The 20,505-nt window shown below is 41.1% G+C and overlaps 1 protein-coding gene across 3 annotated transcripts in view; it reads left to right on the forward strand.

Annotated features, from left to right (window-relative positions):
- The window catches only part of cdh13 (cadherin 13, H-cadherin (heart)), a 384,225-nt gene that overhangs the window by 337,300 nt on the left and 26,420 nt on the right, over window positions 1-20,505 (forward strand). For all 3 annotated transcript variants that reach the window (XM_039614251.1, XM_039614252.1, XM_039614253.1), the window contains one exon: window positions 1,770-1,912. In XM_039614251.1, the coding sequence (XP_039470185.1) occupies window positions 1,770-1,912 (143 nt within the window). The remainder of the gene's footprint in view (window positions 1-1,769; window positions 1,913-20,505) is intronic.

Here is a 20,505-nt window from a genome sequence, read left to right on the forward strand (position 1 = left end):
GGCTCCTAGGGTCCCAGCTTCGGGTATGAAAGATCACACAGAATTGATCTTGATGACTCTGAGCACGTTACTGTAGATATTTTGGTGATTTTCATGATCATCTTAGCTCAGTTGCTTCTCAGTAAAACTTTAGCTTCTTCTCTGCCAAATACACACTTTTGCCATTTCTATCCAATAATGTGACTGATGTCATCGCACTAGGCAGGCAGCTGTGCAAAAATGCTTAAATGTCGAACAGCAAATGCCCTCCCGACATTGTTGTGTACACGTTCACGTGTGTGCATTTCGCTGTCGCAATGCAGCGATGATGAAAAACTGATGCAAGACACAAACCAAAGCATGTGTCTACAACTGCAGTTGGTGACGGCGAGAGAGAGACATATGGAGGTTAATAACCTGTCAGCCTTGCTCTGTAACAGTGGAGTTGGCCGTATGAATCATGTGGCTCTTCAGTGTGTTTAGCAAGAGTGTGTGTGTGTAAAAGAGTGACATCCAGGCAGAAAAGGAGCATTTACAATGATAGAAGCATCATTAGTAGTAACATTGTCTCTTTTGTTACAATGAAACATATGTGTTTGTTAACAGTAGTAATCGTGAGTGATAGCGTGAGGTGTGAGCAGAGGTTGATTGAGCCATTTCCTAAGAGCTTTGAGAGCTCTGTTAGGAAAGGTGTGAGCAGAGGTTGATTGCAAAAGCCATTTGTTGAAGAAAGTCTGCACATTCGTGTGTGTGTTTGTTTCGCGCTGCCTCTGTTTTATGCTGAAGAGCATCCGCTTGAAAGACAATTTGTCTAGGATGGGCAATGAGCACTCTGGCAATGGTTTAACTGTATTTGAAAATGCACTGTGTTGCATTTGACAATAATACCCAAAATTGTGTTGAAGAAAGTCTTTTAAAGTGTCAATAGGATCCAGATCAGGCCTGTTTGTGTGTGTGTGTGTGTTTACGATCGATGTATGGTTTGCACAGTTTTGTCCTACCAGTTTAGCTGACTTCTCTTCTGTTTTTCATGCATGCCATCCATTATGATTCGACAAAGTCTGTAACAAAGTTCTCCGGGGAGTCTCGGCTCCTTTCTCCAACTCAAAAACCTGACCAGTGCATCCTGTATTCATAAATTGCTCGCTATCCAAATCTGGCGGCTAACAGATACACACTACCACGTTTTCCCCACAGGTACAGCTATGGCGCGTGGTCTGAGCACACACACACAAACACACAACACACACACACACACATTTGCATCAGGTCAATAACCTTTAAAATAAATAACACAAATATATATATATGTTCATCCATAGTTCTTAAATGAATCACCATGTAATAAACAGTAATTACTGTTTGCCACTGGGCTACACTATACTGCACACACACACACACACACACACACACACACACATGAAAGCAATATATATATATATATATATATATGTTCATCCTTCCAATCACCATCGAGCAGCCATCAGTGGCCGATTGAGTGGCCGCATTAGCAAGGTCGTGATCTGCTCTCAGGCTCATTTTCAAAGCGATGCAGGCTTGGCCACTCGCCCACCAGATTTGGAGAGAGGTCCTCATCATCTTCAGACCTCGGCTCTGTATGGGATATCTTTTCAAATGGTAAAATCTAATCAAACTGCAGTGCACTGCTGTTTGATTTTTTCTAATATAGAATAGACTGCCGGCATCCTGGACAATAGTTGATCTGATGAGGTGTCTCAAAAAACATATTGTTGATGATTTCCTTACGTGGTCTCATTGTTTTCTTACAGGTATGCTGTTCTGCAGGACCCTGCAGGCTGGCTGAGTGTGAACCCAGTCAGAGGAACTGTCAACACCTCAGCCTCACTGGATCGCGAGTCTCCTTATGTCTATGACAACAAATACACAGCTGTCTTCATCGCCACTGATAACGGTGAGTGCGCTGTAATCTGAGTAAAACTAATATATAATCTAGATAGGATCTATTTTTAGAAATACTTGAAATTTAAGCAGTCTGGTTTATCCACTGTGGAAACTTTTATTCCCATTTTCATTGTACAAAGAACTTTTCATGGGTGATGAGTGTCAGTTCAGACATGAAAAAGTAGAAACAGAGCCGCCTTTGTACGTACTGAGCACTCTTGACTTTACCTGGCAACAGTCAAACTGTTATTTTTCCCATGGTGACAATAGGACAGCCTTATGTGGTGCTGCTGCGTCTATTGGACCATATGGCGGCTGCTTGGCAGTGTCAGCCGAGCTGCTGCTTTGAGACTTTCCAAAGCACAGATGAAAGTGTCGAGAGCTTTGGCGCATTTCGCTTTTTTTCTCTTCGCTTCCCACTCTGTCTCATCATCTCTCTGTGTCTGTCTCTTTGTCCCCCTTCCTCTGTCTCTCTACCTTCTCCTATCAATCCATCTGGTCTCCTGTGCTCGGGAGATTCTGACAGATCCATTAGAGGAACTGAGGGATTCTATTAGCAGGCAGCAGAATAGCACTGTTGTGCTGGGGAATTCGGTAGCCTTAGAAAGATGAGCACTGAAAGAGGAGTAATGATGGGGCAGGAGGAGAAGCTAGAAGGGGGTGGAAGGGTCAAGAAAAGAAGAAAAAGGAAGGGACATAAGAGGAGATAACAAGAAAAAGATATAGAGCAGGGGAAGTGTGTGACGAATAGGTGGAAAAGAAGAGAAATGGAGAGTGGACTCAGCCAGGTGAAAGAGTAAGATCTGTGTTAAAGCCGGCAAAGGATGGATGAATGCAGGAAGTTATTGAAAAGTCTTCAGTGGAACTGACATTGTTAGCATGTAACCTCAGATATTTTTTTTAAGTTAATTTCCCATCAGTTTTGAAAAGTGCCTTTTAACAGAGAAAGGTCTGAGCATATGAGGCCTCTAAAACTCATTTTGTAGTTACTGTGTGCATGTAGACACTGCCTACAGTGTGATGTATGCATCGCTTTAGATCCTGTTATATTGTGAAATGACATTAGGGCTGATATAAAAGCTCAGTGCTTAGAAAGGCCGTGAACATCACAACAGCCACGAAGTAATAGTGCACAAAAAAAGAGGAACATTTTCATGTGTTTTATATTCATTACATATAAAATGAAATATTCCCAGCCTTTTTGTTTATATTATATGTTCATGGTTTGAAGCTCATGAAAATCATCCTAAAAAGTACATTTATATACTTTTTTGGGCCCATGAATTACTGCATATGTAGTCGAGTTTACCAAGTCTTTCATCAGTTTTCCTTTGTATAGTTTTTTTTGTCAATGCAAACATAAAACTCAGGCATGACTTTGGTTCTAATATTTAAAAAAAACCTCTTAAAATAAGCTCACTGAGCTAAATATCAGTGTTGTTACAGCAGACTGGCATTGCTAAGGTGCTGGTGTTTAGCAGTTATTCTCTGAATTATGTATCTGAACATGGTTATATGTTGGTAATTAGCTTTTAACACACAGTGCAGCGTAGGCCAATCCAAACGTAATTACATTTTCAACAGTTTAGTCATAAAGTATTTAACAAAATCAAAGATTCAGCAGAATGATGTGTTATTTTCCTGATGGGGGAAATGAATGATTGCAGCCAATCTCGGCGCTTCATCAAGTTTCTGATGAGGCATTTAACTGTAAACATACGGATGTTAAACAACAGTTCATAACAGTTACATTAAAGGACGCTTTGCCTACATAGATTTTTTAAATATTGTTTCACGGCCGACACACTGACGTCCCCTGAGACACGTATCTGTTCTGTGTACTGTATGTCTAGGCTCTAAAAAGTCAAATACACTGAAAATATGAGCCTGTGCTGCTATTCTGTCTACAGAGACGTATGCAACAAGAACAAGCTCAGTCTTTAAAAAAATGATGTCGATTTTCAAGCGTGTCTGTACGTGGTCGAGAAATTTCAGAATACTGATGCGTACCTGCTTGACTGCCACCTCCACTCTTTTCTGCTCGCTGTGTCATCAACTGGACAAATCTGTTCCTTCCCCACAGCTATCAGCGCAATGATGACTGTATGACAGCCAGCCTGTGTCAACTACACTGTAAAAAAAATTGTAATATAAAAGTATTGTACTGTGTATTTTACAGTTTTGTACTGTTTTTCTAGAATATCATTACATTTACATAAATAGACTGATTTTACATTTCAAATGTAAAATAACATAAAATCACTGTAAATGTAATAAAACACAATTTTCTTGTTTTTTAAATATATTTGTCTGTACATATGCATATGTAGATTGTTAAAATACATTCACAAATGTATCATAATTTCACAAATATTTGTCAGTTATTTGAAAGATTGAACTGTTAAATTCAAATGTAACACTATGGAAAAATATATAAAATGATTCTTATAAACTTTTTTTACATCAAATAATGTTATTTAGGGCGATCGTGGCTCAAGAGTTGGGTGTTCGTCTTGTAATCAGAAGGTTGCCGGTTCGAGCCCTGGCTCGGACACTCTCGGTCGTTGTGTCCTTGGGCAAGACACTTCACCTACCGCCTACTGGTGTTGGCCAGAGGGGCCGATGGTGCGATATGGCAGCCTCGCTTCTGTCAGTCTGCCCCAGAGCAGCTGTGGCTACAGCTGTAGCTTGCCTCCACCAGTGTGTGAATGTGAGCGTGAATGAATAGTGGAATTGTAAAGCGCTTTGAGGGTCTCGAAAAGCGCTATATAAATGCAATCCATTATTATTTAAACCAACTGTTAGCTGTATATTTCTGTACATTTAAGTATTATTATTCATATTGCCACATTCATTGACCTTGTTTATAGGTAATTTCATTGTTTAATCACATTAAAATGTTCCTAATTTAATGTTTAAAAGCACTTGAAACAGGCAAAATCCCATGTGAAATTAGGGCAACAAACTGTATTGTCATTACTGAAAATAACCGTATTTTTATGAGAAAGTTATTATCTGTTATTTTATGGTATTATTTTGGCGCCCCAGCTGCCGGAATATTACTGTTGTTGTTTTTTTTTACAGTGTACCAGCAGGATATCGATTGACCCTTACATTTTCTATCTTTACATTTATGCAGAGACCTCGAATGAATACTATCCACCTACAGAGGACGAGGAGGTTTTGAGTAGAAAGACAGAAGGGCTGTGTTTAACAGAAGAAGGACAAGTCCTGTTTCAGCAGCGCCTGTAAACACAAGTGCAAGAAATACAATAGCAGAGAAATCTACTGAAATAAATAACAGAGGGTTAAAGAAAGTATAGGCATCAGTTTTAAAAGTATGTGGACACTGATCTTAAGAAAATTGATGAAATTAGTGGTTTTACAGCCACTTTAGGCTGATCTGACCTGGACTCAGAAATGCCAAGAATATACGCTATTACAGTTATTTTGTTTTGTGTTTTTTGTGCATGGTTAGCAGCAGATTGACGGTAGCTCCTGTTAACAGCATGAGGGCAGGTCAACTCCAGCAGCCCTCTGGGTTGTAACAGATGGTCGATGATGGTGCGAACACACCATTCCCAGAGAAAGATTGAAGTCCAGCTCAAGGAAGAAAGAACAGAAACATACATATGATATGAGAGATTTACAAAGAAACCAAGATGATGGCATTGATCTAAAAATCAAAGGTCATCAGCTGAAGAATTAGCAACAGCTGAATGCAGTCTGGAGGCTACGCTCTGCTGCCAGAGTAATCATTTGCACCTATAGAAGAAGCGAGCCAATCATCAGCCACTTTATAATGTGTTAAGTCGTAATCTTTGAGGATGATGCAATCGTCAGTGCATGTACACTTTGTGAGTTATTCACCATTGTATTCGTGTTTGTGCAGGTTGTATTGTTTCTAACGTCGTGTGTTTCTGATTCCCAGTTATAATTTAAAAGCCACAAATGAGTTTAGCCTGTGCAGCAGCACCTGGCAGGCCTATGGAGCAGGACGATATTGTTTGAAGTGGTATTGTTCCAACCTGAGCGCAGGGCTTGACGGGCTGTTTATATAAACTCTCATCAGTAGCTTCTGCTTTTTCACGCCAGCGAATTCTCCTCTGCTCTCTGATTCCCCGCTGGGAGGCCAGCTGTTCCCGCATCGTACACTCTTCCCTTTCCTTTGCATTAGTTCTTGTGGGTAGATTAAAGTTGTTTTTTTTAATGTCTTTGTCGTACTTGATGCAGAGGCTCTCTGGCCTGCGCCGCACCTGCGTATCCCCTCACTGCTGTGTGTTGCGGTTCAATGTTTTCTGCTGCTCATCATTTAAATGTTAAACTGCCTCCTGGAGGCAGCCATTTGTCATTGGGAGGCATGAATACATTATCAAAGCCCCAGTCGTCTGAAACACGCCAGCACATGCACGCAATCTTCAGTGTTTACTGCCACTGAACCTGCTATTAAAAACCCTGAAGTTATGTGAAAAGTGGCTGAGCAGTGTTGGTTTAAACACATGGATATACTAAGCAGAGACCTCCATTTAGACACTGAAATATTGTGTGTATACACGTGTGCCTGTACCACAGTTAGACAACTCCAACATAGTCAAAGAGCTTTGTTAATTACAGGAATATTAAGTATTGCACACATACATGCAGCCAGACTGAGCAGCATGATGAGTCTCAGCATTCATCACAGTCACATCACATCCCCTCTGGTTTAAATCAAAAGTAGAAAGGGGATGCTGAATTCTAATGGGTCACAGATTAAAACCCTTTGGTGCTCAGACAGATTTAAAATTTAATAGTGTTTAGTCGTGTGTGTGTGTGTGTGTGTGTGTGTGTGCATATACATAATATGTGAATCTGTGATCTCTCTGAAAGACAGAAAAAGTAATAACAGTGGTAGCAGTGACAGCCTGCATGTGTGTGCAGAGGTACACCTTTGTGTGTCTCTACATGTGTCCATTTTCGAGTGCATTGGCTGCCCACTGTGCTGCCTCATTGACCTACTAAGTGTTGGGAACCAGTGTGCAGCTCGTTGCTGTAATGGGCCGAGTAACTTCCCTGGTTCGGGCAAGCCCAGACACAGAGATTTTACCGCTAAGTGTCTGTCATGTCGCAAGCATATAGTTAGCAGGCTGGCAGGGTAAATGCTGATAGATAGACTCGTGTTTTGTCTTGAGCCAGCTGTGATCAGGGTCCCTCAAACAACAGCAGGGAAATAATAAAGCCTGATGAGGCCAGCGCACTGGGCCTGAAATCAACAGGCAGAGTGAAATACAACCAAACAGAATTTAAAAACGTAACCTTGTAGAGATGATTGTTTATGGAAAACAAAGCATTGTAGTTCTCCTGATCTGTTTTTAATCTATAATACAACTCTTATTAAGGCTGATTTGGTGATTTAGTTCATGACGCATTTTTATTTAATATTATTAAGTCATTAAGGAATGGGCTGTTAAGAGATACGAGCATAGTGAAAGCTAGAAATCAGGCATATGTGCCTGCGACATGTTTTCAAAAGATCCAATATAGTGCAGTCGAGAAAGCAAGAGCTGAAGAGCAGACTGCGTCTAATAGAAAGATAAATATAGTAACAGGAGACTCGGTGTCAAGAAGCCAAAAAAAAAGAGAGAGAAACTTGAAGGAAAATGAGAGATGGCAGCGAGGAAACTGAAAGGTGAAAATTAAAGACACACAGGACAAAGAAATGAAGTTTTTTGGGGAGGAGGAAAATTTCTAAAAGAAAACGTGCGACCTCATGAGGTACATTTGACTGAGTCTTAATTATGTGAATTCTGGAAGCGCTTCCTTGCTCCCGCTCTTCTCTTTATAGTCACAGCCACAGAGGCAGGCAGGTTAACCACCTTCTTGAAATATGTTCTCACCCAGCCAATCAATGATGACCCCGTGCAGCAGTAGGCAAAGGTGATGCTAGTGTAAGGGAAGAGTTCAGGGTACAGAATAAAGACAAGTTGACCCGAGATAATGGCAGTGTAATGGATATGCTCTGTAAAGAAGATCGCAGCTCAACACCGTCTTGCCTTCTGTTGCCTCCTCTGTCTTCCTGTGCTGCTTCATTAACCCCAAATACTCACTGTGTCTTTCCCACTTTGGAGCTTCAGTAGCACCTCCCTCCCTCTCTCTCTGTCCTTCACTGAGTGTCTTTGTCTTTTATTTTTCGACTTGTAGCAGAACCCATTGGGGAAGTCTCCACCTTGTAAACAGGCTCACGTCGTGTCTGTGATTAAAGAATACCTTTGTATGGCTTTGCCAGGGAAGAAATGTCTTTCTCTGTTATTGCCTGTTATCTGGCCTTGCTTATCTCGTGTCCTTGGAATACTGATTCATCTGCAGATCAGAAGTTCTTGCTGTGTCTGGCACACACCAAAACAAACATGGCTCAGCCCACTCAGCAAGGGAGCCTCCGTCTGAGTACAGTACTGTCTGTGGGTACTTATAAGCACTGAAACTACTGGCGATGCTGAATCCAAGTAAATTCCGAACTATTAAAATTTAACGAAGGTCCCTCGCTTCCTCACCCAGCACATTTCCATCGGCGTGTAGTTTTAATGGCAGGGATCCAAATGAAATGAGATGAGTGGTTAGTGGAGATGGAAACGGATAGATAATGAAAGATGAAGTCAGATGATGGAATCAAGCAAACACGGCTGTCGGAGAGCGTGTCATCGGACCAACACAGGAAATCTGTCAGTGCTGTGGAAGAGTCAAACACACCATCTGCATATCTCAGTGTTTATGTGTATTTATCTATCAGGATGTGAGTGTGCTGTGCTTGGTTTGGCTTTAATGATCCCGAGACTTTAGGGTCATCAGGTCAAAATGTCTAACTTCTTCAGTACTTTGACTTCTGAACAAATACTTACAAAACATGCTACATCTAAGGAATGATATCATACTGACATCCTTGTTCACCATTAACTCTTATAAAATAACTATTTTCCAGGGAAAGTTGAAGTGGCAGTGGAAGGTCATCCAGCACTCAGAAGGTCCGCCGTTTGATCTCTCTTCCAGTCTGGATGGCGGTGTGTCCTTGCCGAGATACTGAATTCCTATCAGTGTGTGAGTGTGTGTGTGCGTGCTACAGTCTATGAAATTGTTTGTGAACGGGTGAATGTGGCTGGTAGTGTACAGTGAAGTACTTTGAGTGATGAGTTGCACACGAAACGCTCATTTAGCTACTTCTACCTGTAGTTTTTGCAAAAATGATTACAGAGCAAACTAGCAAAGAGCAAAAATGACATTTACGCCACCATTTCCATTTCTCTATTCACCATAAATAAATAGAAAACATATTACCCAAGGACACACCTCCATCCAGACTGGAAGAGAGATCAAACGGCGGACCTTCTGAGGACATCTGTATATCTGCCCGTCTGTATAGCAATATAAACATCTGTACATAAATATTCCCACCTTTTATTCAACCCATATCTGTATATAATCTGCTCTTTGCACTTCTGATTAGATGCAAACTGTATTTTGTTACCCTGTATTTATACGTGTCTAATGACAATTAAGTTGAATCCTAATCCTAAATGTATTGAATGGCAAACTGTGATAGAAATAAGACATCAGGATGTTGCATGCGAGTGTGTCACAGTACAGCTTATACTCAGACTGTTATTGATTATTTACTTGAAGAAGCCACGGCATGTGACAGTGACCAAGAGTGCATCAGAGGAGGGCTAAAAAAAACCCCAAAACAATATACCTGAAATATTTTTCAGGTATTTCAGAATGTTGTTTGCATGCGTGCATCTCCAACTGTCAGTGCACTGTGCAAAAAGGAGCCCACAGTCAATCTTGCAAAGACCTGGGAAAAAGATTTTTAATGAGGTATATGAGGTTCAGGTGTAAAGGCTGGGGAAAGCAGGTTGGGGAGCGTCTTTCATTATTTTTGAATATGTAACTAATTTTGGTTTTATTGCTTTCTTACAGAAGCTAGAAGGCAAATCACAAAAATTAAAATGGCTAGACTCCACATCAGCTGACAAAACAGCTGCTTCTAATTTCAGATAGTTGTTGTTTAAGTGCTTTGAATATTTAGAGTGTTACTGCCTGATTAATTAAAGTTTTGGGGGCTTTTTTCCTCACTTGGATGTGGAGGCACTACATTTTGATCTGGCAGCTTAACACAGGGAAAAAAATAATTGTGAGCACACCAAACAAGAAACCTCCCAAAGAGGGCAATTTTGGTGTTTAATTAGCACAAAAAGAGTTTGCAGTGTAAGCCCACTTAAAGCTGTATCAATACCCTCCTTCTCCAATCACTGTGTATAATAGCCAGCAACTGATAACCCAAACTCTATTCTGAAAGTAATTTGCCAGACTAGCAGCGATGCACCTGTCCCCAACCCTGCTTCTCTCCCTCAAGTCATCTCTCTTAATGACTTGTGCCTATTGTAATTTGTTCTGGCTGGTTTCATTTACAGTTCTGATCAGCCAATCAGATTAGCAGTATGTCATGTGATAGTGTTTGCCGAAGCCCTGAGGAGACTGATGAGTGATGGGACAGAATGAAGTGGGTTATCTGAAGGGAGTTTTAACAAGGTCTGGGATTTAAGCAGTGGCAAGATAGATAGAGAACGGGAAAAACACAGCAGATAGGCGACTGTATCCTTTAGTTTTACCAGTGAGAGTACAGGAGACGCCTGCTCCTTCTATGAAATGCTTTTGCCAGCTGAAATCAAGGCGCTATATGATTATAACTGTATGACGCTTTGAAGTTATTTACTTGACTCAAAGCGAATCGATGAAAAATGGGTTAGGGGTGTGTGACTCAGCGTTCTAATTTTCTATTTCTCGGTTTTGCGTTTGGGGTTGGACTCGAAGATCAGAGTCCAGCCGTGGAGTCCACTTTGCAAATTTGTATCAAAGTATCAACTACATCAGAACCATCTTCATATACAGTCTGTGACATGAATATGCACTAATTTATCATTTACACTACGTGTGTATGCGTGCACGCACTCGTGCATGTGAGTAAAAACTCAAGTCCTCACATATCCGCTCTTTAAGTCTGACGTCATTAGCCATGTGTGGGCCCAAACTCCGCTGCAGGTCCCAAAGTCAAACGAACACTGCGGCATCACTGAGAGTTAAAAACTGTCTAAATTCTTTCATCTTTAATAAAATGATCAGCGTTGCTGCTTTACCAGGTGTAACTATTAAGTTTAACATCCAGGCATCCATGAAAACAGAATTTATGAAGTTTAACAGAGTTAGAAGTTAGCAGGAAGTTAGCTCGCTAGCTTCCACCTAAACATGATATAGCATGTTCTGACTGAGAGATTTCTGAAACATTCAAACGTACAGCTCTGCTATCACTTCCAACATAAATGAAGACAGAAAACTAAACAGCAGTGACGTCTGTAGGGTTACTGAAGTTGGGCTAGCTGCTATATAATGATGTGCTACGTGATCGCTAGCTAACAGCTATGTTAGCATAACATAAACACAGTGAAGCTGGAGGATGAACGCTAACTTTTTTCCACTGGATAAAAGTTAACGTGAGGGTTCCCGATGGTTAGGGACAAATGCGATCGCATGGCAGGATGCTGTAAACGGACCAAACTTCAGTCAGGAGAACAACTGAGATAATCCATCCACAATACGAGGTTAGTCATTAATATACTGCTGCATGGGCTGGGCTGTAGTTACATCGGAAGGGTTTAAAAACTGAACTTTAAAATGATTAGCGGTAATAAAACCCAAGAGAGGCCGACAGGGATCACTGACTGTTTTTAGGGGCTTGTTCAGATTAAATAGAACAAGATACAAAACATGTTAAAAACACAACAACCTTAATAAACGCAGAAGCAGGATTCATCACGTCATCACTTAAAGACCGGATAGCCTCTATGGGGTGATAAATAAATTAAACCCAAACCAGCATGAATGAATGAAAGCATCTTATATATACTTAATATACAGTGTTGCCAATAAACAGATCAAATTAAGTTCAATTTCAATTGTGTTTTCTTTATTTACACAAATTGCCTCGAGGCTCTTCATACTGCAAGGAAATCCTAACAAGCACTTGGACCATGGGAAGGAAGAACTCCCTTTTAACAGGAAGAGAGCACCAGAAGAAGCAGGCTCTTTGAGGGGTAATCATCTACCACAACTGGCTGGGTGGTGAGGGGAAGGAGAAAACAGAGAAGACAAATGTTAATCACAATAGTGGGATAAAAGCATTGGCTGAGAAAAGAGTTGAATTGAGGAGAAATGCTCGGTGCATCATGGGAAGCCTGCCTCTCATCTTTGAGATATGATGAGGCCTTGATTGTACGAGACTTGTCTGTGAGAACAAAGATTTTAAATTCTATTCTGTATTTAACGGGGAATAAAAACTAAGAAGGCACTACGGGAGAAATATGAGCAGTCTTTTAGTCCCTCTTAGTACTCTCACTGCAATGTTATAGATCAGCTGGAGGTTTTCCAGGGAGCTTTTAGAACAACCCGATAAGAATGAATCATAGTGGTCCAGCCTAAAAGTAATAAATGTAGCTTTTCAGCATCGCTCTGTGACAGCGGAGAAGAATTCCTGGTTGCTTCATATTCAACATGCACGTGTCCCATCAAGAAAAGGGTTGGCTCAGGCAGGTCAAAATCACAGTTCATATGAGCTGAAAACTTGGCTCACACCCTTTTACCAATCCAACTGGCAAACTCATAGAAGGCTGTTTAAGCTGCTTTATAGCAGCAGCACCCTCTGCATCGACCGCTTCAGCATCATCACACGATCACTTCTACTTATGCCTGCCATTAAGTCCCTCTGTATATCTGTATGTGTCTGTGTTTCTGTACTTGAGTATCATTAAAATGGTGTTAAAAAACAACACGACCATGCACTTTAATCCAGCTGGTTACAAAAGTCGAGAGGTGCGTGACCAAAGTACCACCAGTTTTGTGGTGGGCTCCACATGTGACGTCAAACCCATGACAGGTAATGCACGGCGAGCATAGAAGCACCATTAGCTGCTGTGCATCTGCAAGCTGCTATGCAACCCACCTCCAACTCGGCTCCTCGTCTCCCTTAATCAGCGACACGTCAACATTAATGTCGTGGTTACACTGGCGTTTTTTCATGCATACACGTGGAGCAGCGGAGCGGTCCTGCAACAGAGCCGCACCATCAAATATGAATTTCTGCAAGTGGAAATATCAATTTTCTTTTGAATGTTGTGCTTCTGACGGAAATACATTTTAGAATGAATGTATACATCATTTACAGCACTAGGGTCCACGCTGCAGCTCGATGCATTTGAATGAAGTTGTGTAAAAATGTGAACCAGAGTGGACTCCTGCAGTCTCAGCAGATGAAAGGAAATATGAAAATATAGCTGTCTGTGTGTGTGTGTGTGTGTGTGTGTGTGTGTGTGTGGCTCAGTGCTGTGCAGTTAGTAATAAAGACTAAGGTTTTTCCTATTTTGCTGGAAGACACCATAAAGTGATGGCGAACAGGTTTAACTAGATTAGTGTACAATTTTTCGGCACAGTAGACACTTCATATAATCACATAATTTTCAAATTCACTTCCCTCCCGTGCTGGCCAGCCTGCTCTCATCTCCTCCCTATCTCATTTGAGATATTCCCTTCATTTATCTTTTCTTATTCTCTTCTATTACCTCGGTGTAGTCCACCTGTGAATTACTCTTCCTGCCTGTTTAGCGGCAGCATGATATATTGTGACATTTTCCACTGAGCTATTCCTCATACTACAGGCCTGCTCCCGACTTCTCTGCTTGTTGTTATTTGGTTTCCTTCGTGATTTGCTTTTATGTGGCTCAGGAAAAAAATAATCATAACAACGTTACAGAACATCTTTAGCCAAGGGCATCATCCGCTGGTTGTTTGTAGTTAAGCTGCCCTGGAATATAACAGTTATTCTAATGAGCACAAGAAATATAGCAGACAAGAAGAGTCTTATTTCAGCTTTGTCCTTGACAAACGCTACAAGTGGACCATTCTTTACCTTTACAATTCACCACAATAAGAAGAACTGATCTCCTGGGCAAAAATGAAAATATAACCGGTTGTACTTTTTCCTCTTTGAATGTGTTGTGCTCTTCATCCTCATCTCCTCTCATAAAACTTCATTGCTGTGACACATTTTCCCTCTAGAGAAAAGATGAAGTGCAAACAGATCACGGATTTTATACTCACCATACCGTGCAGGGGCACAAATTGGTACATTTCAAAGCGCTGCTGGTCAAAACCACGTTTTTCATTCGTCTTCTGCAGCCGTGGGAAGAAAAAGTGAGACAACAGAATAAAATATATACAGAGATAACAGAATTGGACAGTCAGACAAAAAGAGAGCATTAGCCTAAAGCCAAAATGTTGGGAGCAAAAGAGTGTTTGGGGGTAGATGGAGCCATATGAAGACAAAGAGATAGAGAGAGAAAAAAAGCCTAGCTTGTTGCCTTTAGCTGTGGATTAGCCCTGACAGCCCCAGGAGTCAATCAGTCTGTTTGCTCCTCTCATCTCTGGGCAGACTGGAGAATAACAAGGCTGTCTAAATGCCAGCCAGGGGCAGGTGGAGGTTTCAGGAATAGTGGTGGACGATGGTGCAAGAAAGCAAAGCCTGAAGAAAGAATATCAACTCGGAATTTCTTCAACTTGCGTCGTTCCTACAAAAAAGCTGCTCTGCAGGTTTTTGGCTGCTGCAGTTGAAATTCTGACAATTTGTAAAACTGTATAGCTGTGAAGCTGAAGTGACCGTTGGCGTGTAGGATTCACGGGATGGCCAGCTTGCTTGGCTCGTCCCGCGGTTACACTTCCTCATACGCCGCTTACGCCGTCCCTCCTCTAGCATTCGTTCGGGGCGCTGTACAGGACAGGGTAAAATGTTTTTTAAAAAGTGCAGTTGGTGTCTTTCGCTAACATCATCCCAAATTTCTCATTGCTGTTGCCAAGTTGTTAAGCTAATTTTTCTATCGTTTCAGTTTTTCTATCTAAATAGAATTTTTAGCATTCATTGCATTTAATTATTCATTTTAAATATTTGTTTTTAATATATATTTACTTACAGAGCACCACCGTTACCATCTGTGCTGTCCGTTCTGGCATCACAAAAGTGATGCACAGAAAAATGTAACAAAGGAGGTTTCACTGTTTCAATCCTGTAAGAGCAGCACGAACACGCGGTTGGGTTTAACAGAAAGTTCCTGCAGTGATTGGTTAATGTCAACGATTTGCACGCCGAGCAGAAATCGTCTCCTATTTGACACCAGAAGGGTGCACTGGATATTTATGGTTCACTGAGTAGAGTTTATCTTGTGCGAGTGCAGAACTGCTACTTGAGTCGCTGCCTGAAGTGGCTCCCAGGCATTGCTCTTTTATAATACTGAAGAGTTACTTTGATGGGGACAATTAGACCTAATCTCATTCGCTAATTGGTGTAATTCCTGAAACCAATTTATTAGAATCGATACCAACTTGTGTAAAGTTAATTTTAGCTTTACACTGTTACATTTTCCAGTGGAAATAATACATCATTAATCATCTCTTTTGCACAAACTCCTCATTTCAATAAGGAGGATATGCTCGTGTGAAAACTTTCTGACTTTGTCCCAAACTAATTAAACCTGAAACAAAGGAGAGTAGTGGAAAAAATTAGAGCTGCAGAATAAAACAGTGCAGGGATTTTCCATTTGCATTCATTCCATTTTCCCAGTCTTGAAGATGCTAAAATAACAGAGCCTCAGAGGTGACAGGATTACATTAGATCTGACACGACTTCGACTTTTTGCAGGCATGCTGGGATTAAGTGTTACACTGCATAACAATGCACCGAATTGACCACTGAGGGAAAAGGACTATAATAAAGACAAGTACATGGATCTGCAGCAATAAGACTCTCCTGATAAATACACACTCATTACCATAGAGCTGCATTTAGTGTCAGACTGTTGCTGTTTAAACAATTACTATACAGATTGCTGTTAACAGTATTGGTGATCTCCTAACTCTGTATAGCAGCAAAGCCGGGTCATATGTTTAATATCAGTGGTAGTTTAGAGCTGTAAATGCTATACCTGCTAAAAAAATGTTGCATGGTAAAAATTCACTAGCCTTCTACTTGAGCTACATCTCCACAGCATGTGTTTTTTTTTCCTGTAGCAGTCTCACAGAGCCACAAGCGTATCATTAAGGTGCATCGTTAATCGAAAGTTTGCCAATAATCCCTTCGAGTCTCCAGGAACTGAAAAATAAATCTTCAATCAAGACGCAACCACTAACGTGGCTTAACAATGCTTAATCACAGACAAGCTGCACTGCATTTCACATGAACTGTAGCATGTAAGAGGAAATAGGGACACAGACCTGAAGCCGTCTACTGTTAAAGTGCCATGAACACCAGCTATTTGCTGTGGCTGTTGTTTCATTACCGACCCAGACGGCCATTAAGACAGACAGTGTGTGTTAGGAATGCAGCAATTGCTAAAACAACAAAATAATTGAGTAAGTCACTCTGAGCACAATGCTTATCGGAGTTGGAGGAAGAGAGTCAAGTTTTAAATGATGCACACACACACACACACACACACACACACACACAGTGCACTTAGGATTACACACAGAACCTAGGCTATGAGCACCTCTATCCTCATTTATAATCTTGTTCTGATCGCTGCTCTGTCAGAGCTGGGCGTTAGCATATTTGTACAAGAGAGCTAAGTCGATGCTAGCAAACCAGGATATCTGGTTATCTCCAAAACTGTAGCACAGATTACGTGACTGCAATAAATGGTAAATGCAATTGTGCCACAAAATAAGGCACACAATCTTTTATAAAAATGACTTTAAACCCCAAAACGGGCCAGCACAAAAATTATGGTTTAAATTAGAAGCCAAACAAATTCTTATGTTAGTATCCGATTGTTACGCCCCTCAAAGTGGTGATGCGAGAGTGTCCAGCTGTTGCTGGTCAGGTGTGGATGAAGGCATACCTGAGGCACACTTTGGGAAGGCACACCAGTCTTTGTCTTAGTGGTACCAGCTATTTTGGCTAACGTATTATATCAGTTAAAATAAAACCTCTTCTCTGGGAAATCTGCTGTTAGTCTCCATATTTTTGTTGCAGCTTTTGAGCCGGGTCGTAACAGCAGTTGAGAGGAAAAGCAGCCACACCCATTGTAATGCTGTAAACTGTAAAACCAGAGTACCCAGACATGCAGACATGGGGAGAACATGCAGCTCTTCTTGCTGTGACATAACAGTGTAACCACCACACAGCTTTGCCACCCTGTATCTAGTTATAAAAAGGAAAGTTAACTGTAGAGACCAACACTGTAAGCCGTGCTTATTGCATGAAAATACCCAAATTTGGAGCTCGACTAGATTTTGTCGACAGTTTCAAACGAATGAGGAATCGCAGTTTTTGGCACTTCCGTGTTGGTTTTCTTATGTACATCTAAATAAATGTGAAACTCATGAAAACTCATCTTCTCTCTCTCTTTTAAATCAAACGATGCTTTACCTACTTTATTCATTACCTTCTTTGTAGTGCCAAACACGTAGAGAACAGGGTGCAGGCTGTACCTGTCTCCTTCACAAACTTAGGCTGTGTTCAAAGAGAACTTTCATAACAAAGTAGTGTGAAGCAGGGGCCAGCAGACAAGCTCCATTAATGTCGAGGCAGGCCGATGATGACATAGCCACGATGCGACGGCGATAAGGAGGAGCGGGAGAAGAGAAGAGCAGAGAAATAGAGTGATTAGGTGTGGGGAGTATTCATTTAGGAAGACAAACAGCTTCATTTAAAGTTAGCCAAGCACAGAGGCACCCTCTCCCACTACAAATAGGTTGAAATTTGCATTTTTTTTCCTCTGACGGAGGATCCGAGCCCTCGCTCTCTTGGTCTCGCGTCTCAAGCGATAATAGATTATCTAGGGTCTCGCCTGAAGAGCTACTGTCTTTGATTTGCTTTTGAACACATTTTCTGTCTGCTTCTGCTCAAGTAATTCCTCTCCACTCTTGATCTGCTGCTGATATTGTCACAGCAATACTTATCTGTGGTATATGAGGGCTGTTTTCTGTTTCATTCCTTGACTGCATGCAGAAAAGGAACCGAGTGCAGCGTTTGCAGTCATTTCACGATTATTAAACAGAAGAAATGCCACACTCGCTACCATTACATTTGATTTCTCCATATCTCTTGCAATCACGATCCAGTGATGGTTTTACAGCTGAGAATGAAATTAAAGTTTTGAGCTTAGCGAACACATCGCGATGATTATCTGCTAAACACTCCCAGCAGTTGTAGATGTCATTTTTCCTGCAGACTGCCAGGAAAAAATCTCATGCAGAAAACGTTTTAGTTTCAGGTCTCCTGTCCTCTTTCACCTGCTGCAACCAGCTGGAATTTTTAGTGATAGAGTCGCAAGTAGATGCACTTACAGATCGCTGCTACTTTTATTCAGGTACAGTGAGAATATTTAAGCTCTACTGACCCAGTGCATGTGGGTTTGTGGGAATGCAAGCACAGCCTTTTGTGTCTATGCAGATGGGTGGGTGTCTTCATGGTGCACGGGGAGTTGGCTTACCGCCATTATCCTAGAAAATCAGCACCTCTACATGCCTTGAAGGTTTCACTGCACTTCACATTCAGTACAGTCATGCATTTGCACAGATGCTAAATATTTAGCACTTGGATACTTGCCTCCTTTGCCCTGCCAGAGGGATTTAGTAGCCTGGGCAACACGGCTCCTCTTTAAGGGTTTTTATGTGGATAAAAAGCCTGGAGATGGGAAATTTTTCATTTGATTTATTTTTAGGTGTACTTGACATTTCTGTTATTCATTTATGGAAATTCTTTTTAATGCCCAGCTTTGGAGCATTTTTGCAGACAGAATATTCCAGTATGAATTACACGTTACTCATGTATTCATTTCTAAATGCAGATGAAAATTATTCTCTGTTTAAAGTTAGTGTTCGGTATAGTTACACATTAATCTGCTCGTTTAGGAAAGAGGCGCCATTACAGATGTCGTTATTCGAAATCATCAAATTAAACAATCTTATAATCACAAGTTATATATTTTTTGATAAATTTGTCTCTGTGATCTTGAAGGAATGAACAAGACTGAAATGTTTTATTTTTAGCTACTGAATAAATCATTAAAACGTTGAATGGACCTTTTATAACCCCAGAGTTTCTGACGTGTCTTAGTTTGGGTCTCATAATGTTTCAATATTTCAAACATTTAATTATAAATCTAATGCTATATGTTTATTGAGTAGCATGAACTTTACCGAGCCTTATTAGGGCCCGAGCACAAAAGTGCGAAGGCCCTATTGTATCTGCTCTGTTTCTTATTATTATTATTATTGTTATTATTATTATTATTATTATTAGGGGCCGAGCACTTGAGTGCGAAGGCCCTATTGTATCTGCTCTGTTTATTATTATTATTATTATTATTATGTGGGGCCCGAGCACTGAGAGTGCGAAGGCCCTATTGTATCTGCTCCGTTTCTTATTATTGGGGCCCGAGCACCGAGAGTGCGAAGGCCCTATTGTATCTGCTCCGTTTCTTATTATTATTATTATTATTATTATTATTCAGGCAAAACAAGGGCCTTTTGAGGGCTTTAACATGCTCGAAAACTCATGAAATTTTGCACACATGCGAGGTCTGGTGAAAAATTTCGTATTTTAATGGTTTTTACATATGAGCACTGGGAAATGGCTCTAGAGCGCCACCTATGCGCTGTTAAATGCAGCCTTACGACCACATCGTTTGGGCTACATCTATGAAATCTGGCACACATGTGTATCATGCCGAGACAAACAAAAAGTCTGTGGACACATATGACGCAAAACCCAACAGGAAGTCCGCAATTTAGAAGTGAAGGTGACATTTTGGCTCTAATTTTGCCATTTCCATGCCTCGAACTTTTTGCGAACTCCTCATTGGAATTTCATCGCACAAGCTTCATATTTGGTCAGTGTCAACTACACACCTGGGCCATGTTAAATTGCGGAGCTTTTGAGTTTTCGGGATACGGTGAGGGCGTGGCGCCACGGGCTTAATTTCGATGACTCGCCATGAAAATCTTATTGCCTCTCGTTCTGTCATACATTGTCCGACCTTGACCAAAGTGGACACATATGATAAGGCTCCACCCTGAACATATTTCAACTGCCATATTTGACATCAGGTACAGCGCCACCTAGTGGGAACAGGAAATGTCATGTTTTACACTTTGGGGTACAGTATTGTAATGGGTGACATCTGCAGCCTCAAATTTCTCCAGGAAAGCCTTAAGGAGTTGGTCTTGGGTTACAGAGAAAACTGTGAGTTTTCGCTGAAGGGTGTGACTTCAGCAGCATGGCGAACATTGAGGTCTCGCCATGAAGAAACAAATTAGTGTAACTCAATGAAATCCAGTTTGATCAGTACCAGATTTTACAGGGATGATGTCAGACCCGCCCTGAACAGATTGATATGCCCATTGTCAGGAATACGTAGAGCGCCACCTAGTGGCACCAGGAAATGTCATGTCTTTCATTTTGTTGTACTGATTTTCACAGGTTCATCGTGGCCACCTCAAAAGCGGTGAGTATCACCATCAGTCCCT

Source organism: Oreochromis aureus, linkage group 7 (genome assembly GCF_013358895.1).
Source record: "Oreochromis aureus strain Israel breed Guangdong linkage group 7, ZZ_aureus, whole genome shotgun sequence".
NCBI lineage: Eukaryota > Metazoa > Chordata > Actinopteri > Cichliformes > Cichlidae > Oreochromis > Oreochromis aureus.